A 23,554-nucleotide genomic window follows, 5' to 3' on the forward strand; every position below is an offset into this window, starting at 1 on the left:
GAATTTTTATAGTATTAAAAGAAAGTAGGTACCAAAGTCTTCTTGATGATAACTCCGTAGCTAAGCAGCACCTCTCAGTCCACGTGGGGCCTCAAATCGAAAGCAGACCCGGGTTCCCAGATTGCATCGATTGACCAGTGGAATTTAGTGAGCGCTTACTGTGTGCAGAGCACCCTACTAAGTGCTCGAGAATATTGCTGATTTGTACTTCCCAAGTGCTTAATACAGTGCTGTGCATACAGTAAGCAGTAAGCACACAGAGAAGCAGCATGGCTTAGTGGAAAGAGCAAAGGCTTGGGAGTCAAAGGTCATCATCATCATCAATCGTATTTATTGAACGCTTACTGTGTGCAGAGCACTGTACTAAGCGCTGGGTTCTAATCCCGGCTCCGCCACTGGTCAGCTGTGTGACTTTGGGCAAGTCACCTCACTTCTCCGTGCCTCACTGACTTCATTTGTAAAATGGGGATTGAGACTGTGAGCCCCACGTGGGACAACCTGATTACCTTGAATCTCCCCCAGTGCTTAGAACAGTGCTTGGCACATAGTAAGCGCTTAACAAATACCATCATCATCGTTAGTAGTAGTAGTAGTAATAGTAAGTGCTCAATAAATACGATTGAATGAATGAATAACAGGGTTGTGAAACATGTTCCCTGCCCACCATAAGCTTAACATGATGAGTTTCTTGAAAAAAAGTAGCACACTGCATCCCCTTCCTTTCTCTCCCCCTCATCCCCCTCTCCATCCCCCCATCTTACCTCCTTCCCTTCCCCACAGCACCTGTATATATGTATATATGTTTGTACATATTTATTACTCTATTTATTTTAATAGTACATATCTATTCTATTTATTTTATTTTGTTAGTATGTTTGGTTTTGTTCTCTATCTCCCCCTTTTAGACTGTGAGCCCACTGTTGGGTAGGAACTGTCTCTATATGTTGCCAACTTGTACTTCCCAAGCGCTTAGTACAGTGCTCTGCACACAGTAAGCGCTCAATAAATACGATTGATTGACTGATTGATCCCTAGAAGTTTTTCAGAAGAAACAAAGTTTCTCCTGAGCTAACTTCTGTTCTCTGAATTGGTGTTCAAAGCAACAGTAATTAGACATATAAGTGAACCACCAGTGAATGGTGGTCAGGTCAAACACATTGAAGAGGATGTCTAAGAAAAAGAAAATTCACAGCAAAATGGCCAAAAAAGTCAGTGCTTTTAATCGCAATTCTGTCTTTCAGATAAATGAATACCGGTCATCTGTGTGGGGTTAAATTTCTGTTATTTTTGGTTTTTTGCCATTTTTCTTCATTGACCATTTTGGGGGCTGTGTTTCACAAAGTGTCTTCAAAACGGAATATTAGCGGTTTAGACAGTGCCTGCACATTTCTTTACCTAATTCTTTTTGCTTGCACATTTCAGTCCCCAAAATAACCCTGGCTTTTTCGTTCTGAGGCTCCATTGAGTAGACTGTACACCCAATTCTGCCGTAATGTGTGTTTTCAGCTCACAACTTGGCCAGAGGGTTGTTAAGGAGGGTTGTTAAGGGTTGTTAAGTTGTTAAGTAGGAGAACATTTGCCCAACAACATGGGCCTGTTTCGGTCCAGGCCGCCGTGGCAACAGATGAAGCTGCCTGCCGGACACGGCGTCAGTCTGAGAGAAACGGCAGCACACATTTTCCCTGATGCGGGGTTCGGCGAGAACGGAAACCCTCTGTTTGAGGAGGAGCTGGTTGCCTTCCGTTTGATGAAATACGTAAATCTATTCTCTTTCGACTTTAGTATATCATCACATACTTCAGTATCGTCAATAAAAGACTTTGAAAAAAAATAGAGGATGAGTTGAAAGCATCATTAGGCTCAGCCGTGGGGAAAAAGAACATCTATGGGCCATGAAAATATACATCTCTTTCTGTGTGCACTTGCCTTTCTTTGAAGTGCCTGTTTTGTTTTTAAAAGAGCTAGGAGGGGGAGAAAAAAGGGCACAGATATTGGTATCTGTTAGCATTTACTGTGTGCCAGGCACTGTGCTAAGTGCTGAGGTGGTTACAAGCAAATCGGGTTGGACACAGTTACGGTCCCACTTGGGACTCTCAGTCTTAATTCCCATTTTGCAGGTGAGGTAACTGAGGCCCAGAGAAGTTAAATGACTTGCCCAGGGTCACACAGCGGCCAAGTGGCGGATCCGGGATTAAAACTCACGACCTGACTCTCGGGTCTGTTCTGTCTCCAAAAGCCACACTGCTTCAATAGAGAAGCAGCGTGGCTCAGTGGAAAGAGCCCGGGCTTTGGAGTCAGAGGTCATGGGTTCAAATCCCGGCTCCGCCACTTGTCAGCTGTGTGACTTTGGGCAAGTCACTTCACTTCTCTGGGCCTCAGTTACCTCATTTGTAAAATGGGGATGAAGAGTGTGAGCCCCCCGTAGGACAACCTGATCACCTTGTAACCTCCCCGGCGCTTAGAACAGTGCTTTGCACATAGTAAGCGCTTAATAAATGCTATTATTATTATTATTATTTGTCAAGCGATTACTATGCCAGGCACTGTACTAAGCGTTGGGGTGGATACAGCCAAATCAGACACAGTCCATGTCCCACTTGGGGCTCACGGTTTCAATCCCCATTTTACAGGGGAGGGAACTGAGGCCCTGAGAAGTAAAGTGACTTGCCCAGGGACACTCAGCAGCAAGTGGCCGAGCCAGGATTAGAACTCATGACCTGCTTCCCAGGCCTGTACTCTAACCACTGCACCATGCTGCTTCTCTTTTGGCACCAGTGGCTCCTTGTTGGCCAAGAGGGGACCCCTAAAATTGTTTGCAGTGAGCTTTGGGCAGCTCCCCATTTTGCCCAGTGATTGAAGGGGTTCTGTGAATCATCAGTCAATCCCATTATGGTACTGTGCTCATTGTGAGCAGGAATTGTTTCTCTTTATTATTGTACTGTACTCTCCTAAGCGCTTAGTACAGTGCTCTGCACACAGTAAGCGCTCAATAAATACGACTGAATGAGTGAATTGATTGAATAAGGTAAAATTCTAGACTGTGAGCCCGTTGTTGGGTAGGGACCATCTCTATATGTTGCCAACTTGTACTTCCCAAGTGCTTAGTACAGTGCTCTGCGCACAGTAAGTGCTCAATAAATACGATTGAATGAATGAATAAACGAAAATCTGGCAATCATTGGTATTTATTGAGTGTGTACTGTGGGCACTATACTAAGCCCTGGGAAAAGTACAATATAATAGAATTGGAATACAAAGTCTCTGCTCACAAAGAGGACTTGGGTTCTAACCCCAGCTCCGCCACTTGTCTGCTGTGTGACCTTGGGCCAGTCACTTCACTTCTCTGGGCCGCAGTTACTTCCTCTGGAAAACAGGGGTGAAAACTTTGAGCCCCATGTGGGATGTGAACTGTGTCCAACCTATCTTGTATTTACCCCAGCGCTTAGCACAGTGCCTGGCACGTAGCAAGCGCTTGACAAACACCATTTAAAAAAAACTTGTCTACGGCATTTGATGTAATACCTGAATTTCAGTGGCCAGATCCCAGGCGTGGGAGTCAGAAGGTTGTGAGTTTTAATTCCGGCCATGCCAGTTGTCTGCTGTGTGAACTTGGGCAAGGCAATTCACTTCTCTGTGCCTCGGGTACCTCTTCTGTAAAATGGGGATTGAGACTGTGAGCCCCACGTGGGACAGGGACTGTGTCCAATCCAATTTGCTGCCATCTGCCCCAGCACTTAGTACAGTGCCTTATATATAGTAAGTGCTTAACAAATGCCATTATTTTTATTCAAAGCAAAAGCCGAATTCCACACTCCCGCATTCATTTCCATATCTTCCATATTCCCGACTCGCAAGCCCGCAACCTTGGTGTCATCCTCGACTCCGCTGTCTCATTCACTCCACACATCCAATCTGTCACCAAAACCTGCTGATCTCACTTCCGCAACATCACCAAGATCCACCCTTTCCTCTCCATCCAAACCGCTACCTTACTGGTTCCATCTCTCATCCTATCCCGACTGGATTACTGCATCAGCCTCCTCTCCGATCTCCCATCCTCCGGTCTCTCCCCGCTTCAGTCGATACTTCACTCTGCTGCCCGGATCATCTTTGTGCAGAAATGCTCTGGGCATGTTACTCCCCTCCTCAAAAATCTCCAGTGGCTACCAATCAATCTGCGCATCAGGCAGAAACTCCTCACCCTGGGCTTCAAGGCTGTCCATCCCCTCGCCCCCTCCTACCTCCCCTCCCTTCTCTCCTTCTCCGGTCCAGCCCGCACCCTCCGCTCCTCTGCCGCTAACCTCCTCCCCATGCCTCGTTCTCGCCTGTCCCACCGTCGACCCCCGGCCCACGTCCTCCCCCTGGCCTGGAATGCCCTCCCTCTGCCCATCCGCCAAGCTAGCTCTCTTCCTCCCTTCAAAGCCCTACTTTGAGCTCACCTCCTCCAGGAGGCCTTCCCAGACTGAGCCCCCCCTTTTTCCTCTCCTCCTCTTCCTCCCCTCGCCCCCCCGCCCTTCCCCCTTCCCCTCCCCACAGCACTTGTGTATATTTGTACATATTTATTCCTCCATTTTATAAATGATGTGTATATAGCTATAATTCTATTTATTCTGATGGTATTGACACCTGTCCACTTGTTTTGGTTTTTTTGTTGTCTGTCTCCCCCTTCTAGACTGTGAGCCCGTTGTTGGGTAGGGACCGTCTCTATATGTGGCCGATTTGTACTTCCCAAGCACTTAGGACAGTGCTCTGCGCTCAGTAAGCGCTCAATAAATACAGCTGAATGAATGAATATTTACATTCTCCCCCTGCCCCTCGCTATTTTGGTAAAGAACAGAGTGGAATAGAAAGTTCTCTTTAGCCCAACCTGCACACATGAGTAGAAACACTATATAGCAACTGATGTGAAATATTCCTAAAATTTCATCCTCTGAAGTGAATTTTTTTTCCTCAAATGATCCCCCCAATTTTTTCAAAGTAAACAAAGGATTTTCTACCCAAAGTGAGATAGCTATTCAAAAAATCATTAAGCATTGCACAGTAAAGGGGAGGAATCGATTAATCATATTTAATCAGTCAAGGGGAGGGTTATGTATTAAAATAGTAGATATGTTTTGAATCAATTAATCATATTTAATCAATCAAGGGGAGGGTTGTGTATTAAAATAGTAGATATGTTTTGGTGATTTTCGTGAAAGCATGGCTAGTACTTTGATCAGTTTATAATAGTGAAGGACGATTGGACATTTCAACTAGGTTCAGAGCATTAATTAGATTATCGTATGAGGTAAGTAGACCAAGTAGCTACTTTGGGTGAAGTCAGGGCTCTGTACTAAGTGCTTGGGAAGAGAGTACAGTTTAACAGTCAGTAGACCAGGTTTCTCCTCAAAACAGAGAGGCCTGTATCATCAATCATATTTATTGAGCGCTTACTATGTGCAGAGCACTGTACTAAGTGCTTGGGAAGTACAGATTGGCAACATATAGAGACAGTCCCTACCCAACAGTGGGCTCACAGTCTAAAAACAGACATTTCATTTTTTATCTGTTCCTTGTAGTTTCGGAGAAAGGATGCAACTTTGTAAACTTCCTAAACCCAATTTTCATATACAGCATATCTTGAGCTCTTCCCAGAATACATTTTTATCTCAGAGGGATCCCATCGTGAGAGAATTCCAGATATTAAATCATCTGTAGTGAGATTAGCTGTAAATTCCAGTGAAAGAACCTTCGCATTGAGTCAGCAAGAAAGACAAGTTCCCCTACAGTGATGCGGCTGGAGATATTTTTTGAGAAAACGTTGGGCTCAGCGGCGGAGAGCCTCAGAGGAAGTAAAAAATTAACTACAAACTTCATGAATCCAGGGAAAGTGTTGATCTAGTTTAAAAAGATCATTAATGCGCATTATCTTTGTAACTTTTAAGAATGCCTATCCATTTTAGTGAATTAACAGTCATCCAGAGATTTAACCTAGAAAACGTCCCTTCATTTCTATGGGAAATGGCTGTTCATTAATGTCTATAGAAGCAATTTTTAAATTCATTCAGTCGTGTTTCTTGAGCTCTTACTGTGTGTAGAGCACTGTACTAAGCGCTTGGAAGAGAACAGTGCTTTGCACATAGTAAGTGCTTAATAAATGCCATTATTATTATTATTATTACAATATAAAAATAGAAGTGAATTTTCAGGGTTACGTATTACAGTAGTAGGTATGTTTTGGTAATTTTCATGAAAGCATGGTTAGTACTTTGATCAGTTTGTAATAGTGAAGGAAGATTGGACATTTCAACTAGGTTCAGAGCGTGAATTAGATTATCGTACGAGGTTAAGTAGATCAAGTAGCTACTTTGGCTGATAGGTATGTTGATGTATTGTGGGATTTGTGACAGGCGGGAAGAAAACGGAATTTATTGAGGAATTATGAAATATAGTCATTCATAATTGACAGACACCTCCCTAATTATACTATAATTACTATGATTGATGGTGAATATGAGTATACACGTAGCTGAAAAAGTCAGCGAGAGAATTTGAGTCCTAGGCACATTGTACGCACAAAAGTCTGTCTCTTGTGTCGGTATGTTGATTGTTTGCGGTGTGACTCGGTTTCCTGTGCCTCCTTTCATTCATTCATTCAATTCATTCAATTGTATTTATTGAGCACTTACTGTGTTCAGAGCACTGTACTAGCACTTGGGAAGTCCAAGTCGGCAACATGTAGAGACTGTAGGTTGTTGTGGGCAGAGAATGTGTCTATTATATTGTTGTACTTTCCCAAGTGCTTAGTACAGTGTTCTGCACACAGAAAGCACTCAATAAATATGACTGATTGAGCACTTACTGTGTGCACTCCACTGTACTAAGCAACCAATCGATCAGTTACATTTATCGAGCGCTTGCGGTGAGCAGAAAACTGTACTAAGCGCTTGGGCGAGTACTATGCAACAGAGTTGGTAGTCACATTCCCTGCCTAAAATGCCCTGGCCCTTGCCCCCTGATTTCAAGGCTGGCCTTTGGAGGTAGAAAATCAAATGGAGAGTAATAATAATAATAATAATAATAGCATTTATTAAGTGCTTACTATGTGTAAAGCACTGTTCTAAGCACTGGGAAGGTTACAAGGTGATCAGGTTGTCCCACAGGGGGGCTCACAATCATAATCCTCATTTTACAGATGAGGTAACTGAGGCACAGAGAAGTTAAGTGACTTGCCCAAAGTCACACAGCTGACAATTGGCAGAGCTGAGATTTGAACCCATGACCTCTGACTCCAAAGCCCGTGCTCTTTCCACTGAGCCACGCTGCTTCTCATTATAGCTATCGTATAAAGGGCACGTAACCTACTGCCCTGGTAAAATCAGGTCACCAGCTTAACAGCAGCTCTTCCCCATCTAGACTGTAAGCTCATTATGGGCAGGGAACTTGTCCATGTAATTCTGTTGTAATAAAAATAATAATTATGGTACTTTTTAAGTGCTTACTCTGACAGTCACCGTTCTAAGAGCTGGAGTAGATACAGGTTAATCGTATTGGACACAGTCTTTGTCCCACATGGGGCTCACACTGTGAAATAAAGGGCATTTGTAGGAACGATGAGTTCGTTGGCCCATCTGAACTCTCTGAACCCTCCCTGTTTCTCATCCCTTAGGCTTTTTGAAAAGAGCACTCCTTCAATCAGTCAATCAATCAATCAATCGTATTTATTGAGCACTTACTGTGTGCAGAGCACTGTACTAAGCGCTTGGGACAAGTTTGGCAACATATAGAGACAGTCCCTACCCAACAGTGGGCTCACAGTCTAAAATGGGGAGACAGAAAACAAAACCAAACATACTAACAAAATAAAATAAATAGAATAGATATGTACAAGCAAAATAAATAAATAAATAAATAGAGTAATAAATATGTACAAACATATATACATATATACAGGTATATACATATATGTACATATATACATATATATCCTTCCTTCATAGCACCATGCTGCAGGTCCGCCATCTGCATCTGACTCCCCGTTTTCAGCTGGGACACAGGGTTGTCTGAGGTTTTGTTTTACCGTGACCTTAAAATGTGAAAGGAATTATTAGGTCAAATTTTTCAACTTAGACTAAAAATGATCCCAAGCCTGACTACTAATACCATACCACGCTCCTGTGGCGAATTGTCTGTGTGGACACTTGACTGTGGAAGAATTTTTGTAATTAGACCTATTAATTTCAAATATATAAAGCTTAATGGTTTTAGGTACTTTTATATATTTATCATTTTATGGCTTTATATTTAGAGTTTTATGTGTGTATATCGACAAAGACTTTCGGTTGGCTCTGTGGTTCACAAATTTAAATGAAAAGTTATGAAAGCAGTGATGAAAAGACACTAGTCATCGCTGATGAACTCCAAAATGAAAAAAAAAAACCAAATAATTGCTCAATAGTAAAATGTAGCCATTTAGAACTAGTGAAAATGAATGTTTCTAGGCTTATTGGGGCCAAGCAACTAATTAGGTGGTCCCAGCGGCTTTCTCCTCTTACCCTCCCTCCTTCGAATCTGGAAAAATAAGGAATGAACTGAAAGCAGGGGAGGTGCAAAGCCAGAAACAATGGGATCAAAGGGAATGAAGTTTAATAACAGAAAAAGAGTCTAGGTCAGCACTGCCAGTTGAGTGCCTCCATGTGTAGACCACACTCCAAAGTAATTGTGGGGAGTGAAGATTCTTCCCCTCAGAGAGTTTGCAATTTAATAGAAGAGAAAACAGAAACATTGAAATCCACTGAAAACCCATCAACAGAAGTGGGTATCCAACCCAGCGCTTAGCACAGTATCCAGCACAGAGTAAACAATGCATTATCTATAGAATATAGAACATGTTTTATATATATCATATACGTGTGTGTATGCACATGTATATACATACATGCACATTAGATATAATGTCATTGGGATTTGAACTTGATACAATTATATATATATATATATATATATATATATATACACACATATGTGACTGGTAAGATTAAAATGTAACCAATAATCTCATTGGAGTCATGTACATGATTGCCCTTTGTTGTATTATTCGGTCATTGCTGTTGAGCGCTTACTGTTTGCAAAGCACTGTAGTAAGCACTTGGAAAGTACAATTAAGGAATAAAGAGAGACAATCCCTGCCCTGCTGAGCTTACACTCTGGATGGGGGGGCAGGTAGAAACAGATATCAAAAGAAGTAAACAGGCATCAATATAAATAAACAGAATTATAGATATCTACATAAGTGCTATGGGGTGGGGGGAAAGAGAAGAACAAAGGGAGTGAGTCGAGGTGATGTGGAAGGGAGAGGGAGCTGAGGAAAGGGGGGCTTAGTCTGGGAAGGCCTCTTGGAGGAGGTGTGCCTTCAGTAGGGCTTTGAAAGGGGGGGAAGAGTGATTATTTTGGTGGATTTGAGGAAGGAGGGCATTCCAGGCCAGAGATAGGACATGAGTCAGGGGTTGGCGGTGGGACAGGCGAGATCGAGGCACAGTGAGAAGGTTAGCACCAGAGGAGCGGAATGAGTGAGCTGGGATGTAGATGGAGACTACACTTCTAGACTGTGAGCCCATTGTTGGGTAGGGACCGTCTCTATATGTTGCCAACTTGTACTTCCCAAGCGCTTAGTACAGTGGTCTGCACACAGTAAGTGCTCAATAAATACGATTGAATGAATGAATGAGGGAAGGGAGGTGAGGCGGTAAGAAGGGGCAAGGTGATGGAGAGCTTTGAAGCCAATAGCGAGGAGATTTTGTCTGATACAGAGTTGGATAGGCAACCACTGGAGATTTGGGGGGAAAGGGGTGACATTCCCAGAACGTTTCTGTAGAAAGATAATCCGGGCAGCAGAGCGAAGTATAGACTGAAGTGGGGAAAGGCAGGAGGTTAGGAGATCAGAAAGGAGGCTGTTGCAGTAATCCAGTTGGGATAGGATGAGTGATTGTACTAATGTGGTAGCGGTTTGAACGGAGAGGAAAGGGCGGATCTTGGAGATGTTGTGATGGTGAGATCGGCAGGATTTGGTGACGGATTGGATGTGTGGGGTGAAAGAGCGGAGTCAAGGATGACAACAAGGTTGGGAGCTTGTGAGACGGGAAGGATGGTAGTGCCGTCCACTGTGACGAGAGAGTTCGGGAGAGGACAGGATTTGGGAGGGAAGATAAGGAGGTCTGTCTTGGGCATGTTGAGTTTTAGGTAGTGGGAGGACATCCAAGTAGAGATGTCCTGAAGGCAGAGATTGTGAGCCTGGAGGGAGGGCGAGAGAACAAGGGAGGAGATATAGATTTACAACACTGTTCCTGCAATTTGGATAAATGCATTTTCTATTATGTCACCCTGGTCCCATTTATTTTGGGTAGTAATATACCCCCTGAGGAAAGAATGAGCAGAAGTGGGGTTTAAACTGTAAATGATTGGATTTTAGAAGAGCTGCAAGAAGAAACTGCGGAAGAGTGTTAACCGAAAGAATTGGGAATCATCCGAGGAGGTCTTTAAAATTAGGAGAGTGTTTTGTGGAAGATGATTTACTTAATATGTCCCTAGGTTGTTTCCAGCCCATAATTCCAGGTTTGAACTTTGAAAGTATTTTCCAGTTGCCATTTTGAAGATAATACTTTTTAGACTGTTGTGTAACCGCTAATGTGTTATTGCACTTCCAGATTGTCCCAGGACCCCAGATACTCCAAATAGTGACCCCCGTTGTTCTACTAACAATAATAGATTGATGGCGTTAAAAAAACAATTGGATATAGAACTAAAAGTGAAACAAGGGGCAGAGAACATGATTCAGATGTACTCAAATGGATCTTCAAAAGTAAGTATATTAAACAGTGCTTGGAATGGAATTAATAAAAAATTGTGTCATTTTAAAGTTTGGTAATTTGATGGGGAAGCATTCTGTTTATTGCCCCCCAAAGTTCGATGAAAGAGTAGAGTTTAGATGATTGATTGAGTGATTGATTGAAAGTCAATTTGTACGCTGAATCGTTTTCTCCAGTATTACCAACTCAGAAATTCAAACTTCCATCCCAAGAAGACCGAACCAGCATGAAAAATTCACCGTACTCAATCTCAAACATGAAGTGGGGAAAGTGATCTATGATCATCTGCCATTCAGTCTCTCATTTCCACTTGCCTTCCATACACCTCCACTCGGATGCCCCACCAACACTTCAAACACAACCTAAAACGGAACGTCTCGTCTTTCCCCCTAAAATATTCCCTCCTCTTAACATGCCCGTGTCTGTCAGTAACCACCAGAAACCCTCAACTTCGGGGTCATTCTCAATTCCTCTGTCTTTCAACTCTCCCATTCAGTCAGCTGCTAAATTCATTCATTCATCCATTCAATCTTATTTGCTGATTCTTCCTCAAAAACATTTCGCACATCTGCCCCTTGCTCTCCACCTAATCAGCCAAGACCCCGGTTGAAGGTCTTGCTGTTTCTCGGCTAAATTACTTAATCAGCCTCCCCACTGGTCTCCCAGCTTCCATGTACTCCCGTCTTTGGCTCATACTCTGCCGTCCTGCGTGGATCATCTTCCTTAAACATCGCTTAGCGCACATCTCTCCCCTCCTCAACAACCTTGAATGGCTACCAGCAAATAAAAGATCCTTAGCATTGGTTTCAAGGCTCTCCTCCCTGTTTTTCTAGGCTTCCTTGCCTAGTGGATACAGTACAGGCCCTGGGTTCTTATCTTATTTGTCTGCTGTGTGACCTTGGGGAAACCACTTAACTTTTCGGGGCCTCAGTTACCTCATCTGTAAAATGGGAATTGAGACTGGGAGCCCTGTGTGGGACAGGGATTAAAACTCACGACCTGACTCTCAGGTCTGTGCTGTATCCCAAAGCCATGCTGCTTCTCTACGGTATTTGTCAAGCGATTACTGTGCCAGGCACTGTACTAAGCGTTGGGGTGGATACAGCCAAATCAGACACAGTCCCTGTCCCACTTGGGGCTCACGGTTTCAATCCCCATTTTACAGGGGAGGGAACTGAGGCCCAGAGAAGTAAAGTGACTTGCCCAGGGACACTCAGCAGCAAGTGGCCGAGCCAGGATTAGAACTCATGACCTGCTTCCCAGGCCTGTACTCTAACCACTGTGCCATGCTGCTTCTCTTTTGGCACCAGTGGCTCCTTGTTGGCCAAGAACGGACCCCTAAAAGTGTTTGCAGTGAGCTTTGGGCAGCTCCCCATTTTGCCCAGTGATTGAAGGGGTTCTGTGAATCATCAGTCAATACCATTATGGTACTGTGCTCGTCGTGAGCAGGAATTGTTTCTCTTTATTATTGTACTGTACTCTCCTAAGCGCTTAGTACAGTGCTCTGCACACAGTAAGCGCTCAGTAAATACGACTGAATGAGTGAATTGATTGAATAAGGTAAACTTCTAGACTGTGAGCCCATTGCTGGGTAGGGACCGTCTCTATATGTTGCCAACTTGTACATCCCAAGCGCTTAGTACAGTGCTCTGCGCACAGTAAGCACTCAATAAATATGATTGAATGAATCAATCAATCAATTTAAGGAAAAAGTTCACAGTTTTATTTAAATCTCTGCATTCTCTTAATTTCAGCACGGCACCAGTAAAATAAAAAGCAATAATAGCAATAATATTATAGATTTGAACCAATGACCTCTGACTCCAAAGCCCGTGGTCTTTCCACTGAGCCATGGAGTGCTTTGCACACAGTAAGCGCTCAAACACGATTAAATGAATGAATATGGAGGCATGGTTTTCGAGTTCAGGCTCGAGTGATGGCTAAAGAGGGCAGAGAGTCAAGAAGAGTGGCCAGGAGTATGTGCTTGATGCCAGAAGAGAACGGGGAGCTGTTGGACTTTCCCGTCACTGTAGACGGCACCGTCATCCTTCCTGTCTCACAAACCTGTAACCTTGGTGTTGTCCTTGACTCCTCTCTCTCATTCAATCCACATAATCAATCCGTCAGTAAATCCTGTCGGTCCTACCTTCACAACACTGCTAGAATCTTCCCTTTCCTCTCCATCCAGACTGCTACCACGTTACTACTCCGATCCCGCCTGGATTGCTGCTTCAGCCTCCTTGCTGACCTCCCAGCCTCCTGTCTCTTCCACTCCAGTCCATACTTCACTCTGCCGCCCGGATCGTTTTTCTACAAAAACGTTCGGGACACGTCACCCCGCTCCTCAGAAAAGTCCAGCGGTTGCCCATCCACCCCTGCACCGAACAAAATCTCTTCGCCCCTGGCTTTAAAGCGCTGCACCATCTTGCCCCCTCGTACCTCACCTCAGTCTTCCTGTGGAGCTTCAGAAATACAGACTGCCTCTCTCATGTGCTTGCCTTCACCACTCTGTGTAGGTAGAGAAGCAGCACGGCTCAGTGGAAAGAGCACGGGCTTTGGAGTCAGAGGTCATGGGTTTGAATCCCGACTTGACTAATTGTCAGCTGTGTGACTTTGGGCAAGTCATTTAACTTCTCTGGGCCTCAGTTCTCATCTGTAAAATGGGGATTAAGACTGTGAGCCCCCACTGGGACAACCTGATCACCTTGTAATCTCCCAAGTGCTTAGAACAGTGCTTTGCACATAGTAAGCACTTAATAAATGACATCATCATTATTATTATCATCACTCAGCTCCCCTGCTTGGCCCTCCCCCCCATCCCCCCAGCCTTACCTCCTTCCCCTCCCCACCGCACCTGTATATATGTATATATGTTTGTATATGTTTATTACTCTATTTATTTTACTTGTACATACTTGTACATGTTTTGTTTTGTTGTCTCTCTAGACAGACAGACAACAAAACCCCTTCTAGACTGTGAGCCCGCTGTTGGGTAGACATTGTCTCTATATGTTGCCAACTTGTACTTCCCAAGCGCTTAGTACAGTGCTCTGCACACAGTAAGCGCTCAATAAATATGATTGAATGAATGAATGGCCAAAAGATGCAGTCACCAATAATAATCCATTTTCTTAGATCCATGTTTCAAAAGTGTTTCTAAATATGAGATAACTTACTAGCAGAAAACTTGCCTTTTATACCCCTGATTAGATTTTTCTTTTAAAATTCTTCTTTTTATCTAAGTCTTCATCTTCAGCCCTGCTTCTCTTGCCTCCTGTGCAGTTTCACATTTCCTCCTGCCTTTGGGGCATCTCGATTTGGATGTCCAGCCTACACCTCAAGCTGAACATGTCCAAAACAGAACTCCTCATCTTCCCACCCAAGCCCTGACTTTCCCCTGACTTTCCCATCAGTGTAGACAACACCACCATCCTCCCCGTCTCACAAGTCTGTAAACCTGGCATTATCCTCTACTCATCCCTCCTGTTCAACCCACATATTCAGTCTGTCACCAAATCCTGTCGAGTCCAAGTGTCCTGCACTTGGATTTGCTCCATTCATTTAGCCCTCTGTCAGCCCCACAGCAATTATGTACATACCTTTAATTTCTTTATCTGTATTAATATCTGTCTCCCCTCTAGACTATAAGCTCAGTGTGGGCAGGGAAAGTATCTACCAAGTCTGTTATATCGTGCTCTCCCAAGGCTTAATACATGCTCTGGACATAGTAGGCACTTAATAAATATGATTGATTGATTGACTGATCGATTCTATCTTCCCAGCATTGCTAAAATCAACTCTTTCCCCTCCTTCCAAACTGCTCTTCTCCTGATCCTCCATTTATTTATTTATTTATTTATTTATTTATTTATTTATTTTGCTTGTACATATCTATTCTATTTATTTTATTTTGTTAATATGTTTTGTTTTGTTCTCCGTCTCCCCCTTCTAGACTGTGAGCCCACTGTTGGGTCGGGATCGTCTCTATGTGTTGCCAACTTGGACTTCCCAAGCGCTTAGTACAGTGCTGTGCATACAGTAAGCGCTTAATAAATGCGATTGATTGATTGATTGATCATTCAGTGGTATTTATTGAGCGCTTACTGTGTGCAGAGCGCTATCCCACCTTGACTACGGCATCAGCCTCCTTGCTGACCTCCCTGCCTCCTGTCTCTCCCGACTCAGGGACTTCACTGAAGTGTGGACTTCAGCCTACCGCCCTGATCATTTTTCTAAAAAAAAAAATTTGGTCACCATCTTCCCCCCTCCTCCAGCACCTCCAGCGGTTGCCCATCCACGTCAGCGTCGAACAGATACTCCTTACCATCGACTTTATGAAATTCCATCAGCTTGCCCCCTCCTATTTTCCTTGCTAATTGTGTTCTTCACTACACCTCGGCCTCATCCATCTTAGCACTGACCCCTTGGTCCTCCCTGGGGCCAAGAACTCCATCCCCTTCATATCCGACAGACCATCACTCTCCTCACCTTCAAAGCCTTATTAAAATCACAGCTCCTCAAAGAGGCCTTTCCGATTAAACCCTCGTTTCCTCTTCTCCCTCTCACGGATACCTGGAGCTGTACCCTTTAAGCACTTGATAGCTCATCCTCAGTCCCACGGCACATAACGGTAATTTATTTTAATGTCTGTCTCCTCCTGTGGGCCCTATGCTTCATGTGGTAGGGAACGATTCTACCAACTCTACTATGTTGTATTCCCCCAAGCGCTTAATAGTAATAATAATGGTATTTATTAAGTGCTTACTATATCACTATATAGACTGTGAGCCCACTGTTGGGTAGGGACCTTCTCTATGTGTTGCCAACTTGTACTTCCCAAGCACTTAGTACAGTGCTCTGCACACAGTAAGCGCTCAATAAATACGATTGATTGATTACTATATGCAAAGCACTGTTCTAAGCACCTGGGGGATACAAACTAATCACCCGCTGTTGGGTAGGGACCGTCTCTATATGTTGCCAATTTGTACTTACCAAGCTCTTAGTACAGTGCTCTGCACACAATAAGCGCTCAATAAATATGATTGAATGAATGAGTGAATGGGGCTCACAGTCTTAATCCCCATTTTACAGATGAGGGAACTGAGGCCTAGAGAAGTTAAATGGTTTGCCCAAGGTCACACAGCTGCCACTTGGCGGAGTCGGGATTCAAACCCATGACCTCTGACTCCAAAGCCTGTGCTCTTTCCACTGAGCCTTCCTTTCCCTTCCCCACAGCACCTGTATATATGTATATATGTTTGTACATATTTATTACTCTATTTATTTATTTTACTTGTACATATCTATCCTATTTTATTTTGTTAGTATGTTTGGTTTTGTTCTCTGTCTCCCTCTTTTAGACTGTGAGCCCACTGTTGGGTAGGGACTGTCTCTATATGTTGCCAATTTGTACTTCCCAAGCGCTTAGTACAGTGCTTTGCACATTGTAAGCGCTCAATAAATACGATTGATGATGATGATGATGATGAGCCACGCTGCTTCTCTGGACTGTAGTACTGTCCTCGGCTCCCAGTAAGCGCTCAGTACATGCCACTGATTAACTTTTTCACAATTTATATTCATCATTTTCTATTCTTTAAAAAGGTATAGCTTTATCAGACCTTAATTCCCTTCTGGCATCCTTAGCAGAAAGTTTGAGTTGAAAATACATTTAAATGAAGATTCCTAGCTCTGTTGAGTAATTAGGAAACAAGAAAAAAAAAACCAGATTGTAAATGCTGGGGAAGTAGAGGAGGTTGACGAGGAAAACATGTGTTTTGGGTAAAGTCTGGAAGGTTACTAATATGCATGTTCTGCCAGATTTCAAAAAGATGTTTTTCTGTATTTTGATTTTAAGAAGAGGGGTGGAGTAATTCCTCCAGATCTTCACTTACGAAAGACTTATGCAGTGAAAATGTTAAACACATTTCTTAGGGTATTTGTTCAGCGCTTACTATATGTTAAGCTCTGTTCTAAGTGCTGGGTTAGCTACAAGATAATCAGGTTGGACACAATCTTATGAAAGACTTCTTAATGTAGTGGTAATATTAAGCACACTTACACAGTGTCCAACCAAGTAACAGAGAGTTGTGTTCAGTATTTTCACCTTGTGCTTAAATCGTACTTAAACTATCCTCTCCTTTGGTAGAAACTACCTGATGAGAGGAAAGCTGATCAATAAGGGTCCCCGTGTTCATGACCCTGGAATCTTGTCCAAAAAAAGCTAAACTAATCCAGACCTTGCTCATTAATGACTCACACTCTTCAAGTAAATAAAAGTAACACAGGAAGGCATTTTTGAGAAATGCAGACTAAAGGAAACAAATATGAAAAATAGAATCTCACTGTTTAAAAAAAAAAAATTGAGACCTGCTGCTAATTCACTGTTATCCCTGGTGTAAACTGTGGAAGGGTGGGTGTTTGAAACTGTCTTCCCGAACTGTTTATTTCTTCTTTCTTAAAAATCAGGCAAATTTTGGTCTAGATGCTCCCACCGTCTGTGGTTCCCGTTGAATGTAAAGAAGCAGGAAGGTCTGATAGCGAGGGTCTGAAGTCCCACCCATCAGGCTGTACTGCTCATTTCATTTTATTTCTGGAAATAACAGTTGGCTGGATGCCGTTAGCATTGCACTTATGGACAGATCTGTAATTTATTTGTTTATACTGATGTCTCTCTCCCCCCGCCTCTAGACTGTAAGCTCATTGTGGGCTGGAAATGTGTCTGTTTATTGTTGTGCTCTCCCAAGTGCTTAGTACGGTGCTCTGCACACAGTAAGCGCTCAATAAATACAGCTGAATGAAAGCATGAATGAATGAGCTACCCCAAGAGAGAACAGTGAGCTGTAATCAATCAATCGTATTTATTGAGCGCTTACTGTGTGCAGAGCACTGTACTAAGCACTTGGGAAGGACAAGTTGGCAACATATAGAGACAGTCCCTACCCAACAGTGGGCTCACAGTCTAGAAATCATGTCCTCTTATGGAAGACACCAAGTCCCCAAGTTTACTGCTGGTTTTCTCCTGCAAGTTCTTCCTTTTCTTTGTTCAAGAATCAACTGGGGATGGCCTGACAAGTCTAGAAGTTCTACCATAGCGGAACCCCTAACTCTTAGAGGCTCCAGTCCAAAGGAATGCCCCCTTATTATTATTATCAGTATTATTTTATTATTAGTATTATTGTTATTGTTATAGTATTTGTTAAGCACTTATTAGTTGTGAAGCACTGTTAAGTGCCAGGGTAGATACCAGGTAATCAGGTTGGACACAGTCCCTGTCATCATCATCATCAATCGTATTTATTGAGCGCTTACTATGTGCAGAGCACTGTACTAAGCGCTTGGGAAGTACAAGTTGGCAACATATAGAGACAGTCCCTACCCAACAGTGGGCTCCCAGTCTAAAAGGGGGAGACAGAGAACAAAACCAAACATACTAACAAAATAAAATAAATAGGATAGATATGTACAAGTAAAATAAATAAATAAATAAATAGAGTAATAAATATGTACAACCATATATACATATATACAGGTGCTGTGGGGAAGGGAAGGAGGTAAGACGGGGGGGATGGAGAGGGAGACAAGGGGGAGAGGAAGGAAGGAAGGGGCTCATTCTGGGAAGGCCTCCTGTCCCACATGGGGCTCAAAGTTTCAATCCCCATTTTATAGATGAGGTAATTGAGGCCCAGAGAAGTGAAGTGAGTTGCTCAAGGTCACACAGCAGACAAGTGGCAGAGTCAGGATTAGAACCCACGGCTTCCGACTCCCAAGCCTGTGCTCTTGACACTAGGCCGTGCCGCTTCTCCTGGAACCGTATGGGTTCCACTTTTCCTTTAGGGTGGCACGGCATTCATGGTGGCGATGACTGCAGCACCAACCTTGGACAACCCCGGGGGCTACCCCTGAACCTCTTTTCACTTCACCTCCCCACCCCCTGCACTCAGTCAGATTTCTTTGGGGGGGCAGGGGGCCATGTGGAGCAGTGAAATAGGAAAGTGACAGCCTCGTCCCAGCAAAATTAAGGCCTAATAACCAAAAATTCCCAGCCCCACACCCCAGCAAAATTAAGGCCTAATAGCCAAAGACTCCCATCCCCACAGCACTTATGTACATATCTGTAAATTATTTATATTAGTGTCTGTCTTCCCCTCTAGACTGTAAGCTCGTTGTGGGCAGGGATTGTGTCTGTTTATTGTTGCATTATACTCTTCCAAGCACTTAGTACAGTGCTCTGCGCACAGTAAGCGCTCAGTAAATACGATTGAATGATTGAATGAAAGCTAGTAGCAGATGTTTGCTGTGAGCAGGGCACTTAGTACAGTGCTCTACATGTAGTTGGCATGCAGCAAGGATGTAACGGCCGCATGGGATCAGTCGAGCTGATAATAATAATAATAATGATAATAATGATGGCATTTATTAAGTGCTTACTATGTGCAAAGCACTGTTCCAAGCGCTGGGGAGGTTACAAGGTGATCAGGTTGTCCCACGGGGGGCTCACAGTCTTAATCCCCATTTTACAGATGAGGTAACTGAGGCACAGAGAAGTTAAGTGACTGGCCCAAAGTCACACAGCTGACAAGTGGCGGAGCCGGGTTTTGAACCCATGACCTCCGACTTAAGCATTGTTCTAAGCACTGGGGAGGATACAAGGTGATCAGGTTGTCCCACGGGGGGCTCACAGTCTTAATCCCCATTTTACAGATGAGGTAACTGAGGCACAGAGAAGTTAAGTGACTGGCCCAAAGTCACACAGCTGACAAGTGGCGGAGCCGGGTTTTGAACCCATGACCTCCGACTCCAAAGCCTGTGCTTTTTCCACTGAGCCACGCTGCTTCTCTATAAGGTAGCCCACTGTCCATCTGGCATTCTTATGTCCCACTTATAATTCAAATATTTATGACTTGGTTCTTTTCACTCTTGCGTTTCAGCTGCTCTCATTCGAACTGATTCTGAAAGCTTCCGGGGGTCCGTTTTTGTTTCCTGACATTCTGAAACTCTTTTAAACAGGATCGAAAACTCCTCGCCACGGCTCAGCAACTGCTCCAGGACAGCAAGACAAAAATAGAAGTCATAAGGATGCAGATTCTTCAGGCCATCCAGACCAATGAACTGGCTTTTGATAACGGTGAGGAAGCAGAGAAGAGCTATCAGTTTGTTCACTGACATCAGAGCCTAAAGAGGGATACGTTCAAGTGGGCCTATAAAGAAAATAATAATCGTGGGCTCTGTTCAGCACTTATTGTGTGACAAGCACCTGGTCTAAGTCCTGGGGAAGACGCGAGATTATCCGGCCAGACACAGCCCCTGCCCATCCCAGGGCTCACAGATCAAAGCAGGAGGGAGAACAGGTGTTGCGTTCCCATTTTACAGATGAGGAAACACAGAGGCCCAGAGAAGTTAAGTGACTTGCCTAAAAGCTACGCAGCAGGCACGTGGCGGAGCAGGATTAGAAACCAGACCCTCCGACTCCCGAGCCCTTGCTCTTTCCACTAGGCCACACCACTCCTCGTGATAAAATATTGCGATAAAATAATCTTGTGGCGGAGAGGAAAGTTTGCTTTCGGAAAGGAAATGTGTTTTCCGTGAAATTTAGCTACACCAAATATATGATGTGTGTGAACTACTACTAACATCAAAATGATATCCCCTTCCTCTCCCCCTCCCCTTCCTTCCTCTCCCCCTCGTCCCCCTCTCCATCCCTCCCATCTTACCTCCTTCCCTTCCCCACAGCACCTGTATATATGTATATATGTTTGTACATATTTATTACTCTATTTACTTATTTATTTTACTTGTACATATCTATCCTATTTATTTTATTTTGTTAGTATGTTTGGTTTTGTTCTCTGTCTCCCCCTTTTAGACTGTGAGCCCACTGTTGGGTAGGGACTGTCTCTATATGTTGCCAATTTGTACTTCCCAAGCGCTTAGTACAGTGCTCTGCACATAGTAAGCGCTCAATAAATACGATTGTTAATGATGATGATGATGATGATGAAGAAAAAGAAGGAGAAGAATAGTGGTATTTGTTAAGTCTTTACTATGGGCCAAGCACTGTAGTAAGCACAGTGGAAAGAGCCCGGGCTTTGGAGTCGGAGGTCATGGGTTCAAATGCCGGCTCTGCCAATTGTCAGCTGTGTGACTTTAGGCAAGTCACTTAACTTCTCTGTGCCTCAGTTCCCTCATCTGTAAAATGGGGATTAAGACTGTGAGCCCCCCGTGGGACAACCTGATCCCCTTGTAACCTCCCCAGCGCTTAGAACAGTGCTTTGCGCATAGTAAGCGCTTAATAAATGCCTTCATTATTATTATTATTACAAGACAATCAGGTTCGACGTGGGACTCAGGGTCCAAGTAGGACCCTGATAAATTTATTGATTTATCAATCAATAAATACGATTGATGATGATGAGGGAGAACAAGTTTCAGAATCCGCGTTTTGCAGGTGAGGGAACTGAGGCACAGAGAAGTGCCTTGCCCAGTGTCACACAGCCGGTAAGTGGTGGAGCCAGGATTAAAACCCGGGCGCTTTGCGGAGTTTGAGTTCTATCATCTTTCTTTCTAGTTTTAAGTTTGGGGTATGATCTTATTTTTACCTGCTGTTGTACTTATATTAATTCTCCCCCAAAAGATATCTTTTTTTGCAGAGATTCCCCAAGGGGAGTTTGTTTTGGTTTTTTTTTGAAGTTAAGAGCTAAAAGCTGGCCCGGAGCTATTGCAACAAAATGTGTAACGGCATATAGGAATATTGCCACTTCTGTAATTGTAAATTTTTTATTCAGTTGTGTAGCCTGAACCGGATGCATGAAACAGCTCATTGTAAATGCCTTGAATTTATCTCCGTATTTTTTAGTGTGACCCTGATTTTTATTGGCTTGAGGTGATTCACTTCTCATATAATCTCAGGTTTGAATTATCAGTAAAGATTTGTGCTTAATCTGTACATACCGCAATGTCTAAATAGTTAAATGTACTTTTTCCCATCTTTCAGCAAAACCTGTGATAAGCCCCCTTGAGCTTCGAATGGAAGAATTACGGCATCATTTTAGGATAGAATTTGCCGTGGCAGAAGGTGCCAAAAATGTGATGAAATTACTCGGATCTGGAAAAGTTACAGACAGAAAAGCACTTTCAGAAGTAATTTTTCAATTATCTTTTCAACTTAAACTTTATGGCGCGTGTTCCTTGAATTATTTACTTTTTCCCCCCCTCTCTCTTTAAGGCTCAAGCAAGATTTAATGAATCAAGCCAGAAGTTGGACCTCTTAAAGTATTCATTGGAACAGAGATTGAATGAACTTCCTAAAAATCATCCCAAAAGCAGTATTATTATAGAGGAGCTTTCGCTAGTCTCCTCACCAACACTAAGTCCTCGTCAGAGTATGATCTCTACACAAAACCAATATAGTACACTCTCCAAACCAGCCGCATTAACAGGTATTATGTGTGTTCTGTGGGGTTTTTTTTTTTTAAAAAAATCATTCGATCCAGTTTAATAAGTTAAAAATGCAAGAAAAGAATGCTTCCACAGTCAATGTGATATTGACTCCCTGGTTTTCTGGGTTGTTGGGTCTTTTTCAGGATCTTCGATCTGGAGTTCGAAAGCATTTGCTAGTTACCCAAAGAATGAATTTTCTTAGTAAAGATAATTAATTAGGACTTGGTAGGACTGTCTGTAACTAGTCTTAATGCTTATTACGTTGGTGTGACTGGCCTCTGTAATTTAAAGAGCAAAGAAAAACCACATCATGTTGTAGGGGGAGGAATTTATAGCAATTGCATTTATAGTTCACCCGCCCTACAGCAAGCGGACCTGATTTGACCGTTAATGCTAGGGCCAGATTCAGTTTGCCGAGATTCGGTACAGCCGAGGAATGGAGGGAGGGAGGTAAACTCAGTAATCAGGTCAACATTGATCTTGAATCGGAATGAATAAGGAGGAACAAGGGGGAACATGGGTTAGATAGTGGATGAAGTACTTAGAACAGTGCTTTGCACATAGTAAGCGCTTAATAAATGCCATTATTATCATTATTATTAAGTATTACCAGAATTAACCAGATTTTACATGTGGGTCTGAAGCAGCCTAGTTCCCATTTGGGGATTAGCGTACCCATTGGGAACCAGACGGTCCTAATCCCAGCTCCCCCAAATGTCTGCTGTGTGACCTTGGGCAAGTCAGTTAACTTCTCTGAGCCTCAGTTACCTCATCTGTAAAATGGGGATTAAGACTGTGAGCCCCACGTGGAACAACGTGATCCCCTTTATATACCCCCCCAGTGCTTAGAACAGTGCTTTGTACATAGTAAGCGCTTGACAAGTGCCATCATCATCATTATTATTATTGTATATACAGAACGCTCTACCATGGGGAAGGTATCATTTCTCAGATGTAGGGGAAGCCACTGTTTCCACAGGTGGCTGTCCTCAGGATATCAATCAATCAATCATATTTATTGAGCACTTACTGTGTGCAGAGCACTGTACTAAGCGCTTAGGAAGTACAAGTTGGCAACATATAGAGATGGTCCCTACCCAACAGTGGGCTCACAGTCTAGATAGTGATGTCCAGTAGTAATGAGGGCATTGGGAAAATCTTGACACTTACTCCTTCCCACTGTTTCTTTGTTCCTTTCTCGGAGTGCTTTCCCCTGCTTGGCCAACACACTTTGCCGGTCCCATACCCTTCCTTCTTGAGATATTAGT

At 43.4% G+C, this 23,554-nt stretch overlaps 1 protein-coding gene across 2 annotated transcripts in view; it reads left to right on the forward strand.

Moving 5' to 3' along the window:
• The window catches only part of PKN2 (protein kinase N2), a 163,625-nt gene that overhangs the window by 100,342 nt on the left and 39,729 nt on the right, over positions 1-23,554 (forward strand). For both annotated transcript variants that reach the window (XM_038744722.1, XM_038744723.1), the window contains exons 3-6: positions 10,683-10,837; positions 19,857-19,974; positions 21,841-21,986; positions 22,072-22,285. In XM_038744722.1, the coding sequence (XP_038600650.1) occupies positions 10,683-10,837; positions 19,857-19,974; positions 21,841-21,986; positions 22,072-22,285 (633 nt within the window). The remainder of the gene's footprint in view (positions 1-10,682; positions 10,838-19,856; positions 19,975-21,840; positions 21,987-22,071; positions 22,286-23,554) is intronic.

This window comes from Tachyglossus aculeatus, chromosome 4 (assembly GCF_015852505.1).
Source record: "Tachyglossus aculeatus isolate mTacAcu1 chromosome 4, mTacAcu1.pri, whole genome shotgun sequence".
In the NCBI taxonomy this organism is placed as follows: domain Eukaryota; kingdom Metazoa; phylum Chordata; class Mammalia; order Monotremata; family Tachyglossidae; genus Tachyglossus; species Tachyglossus aculeatus.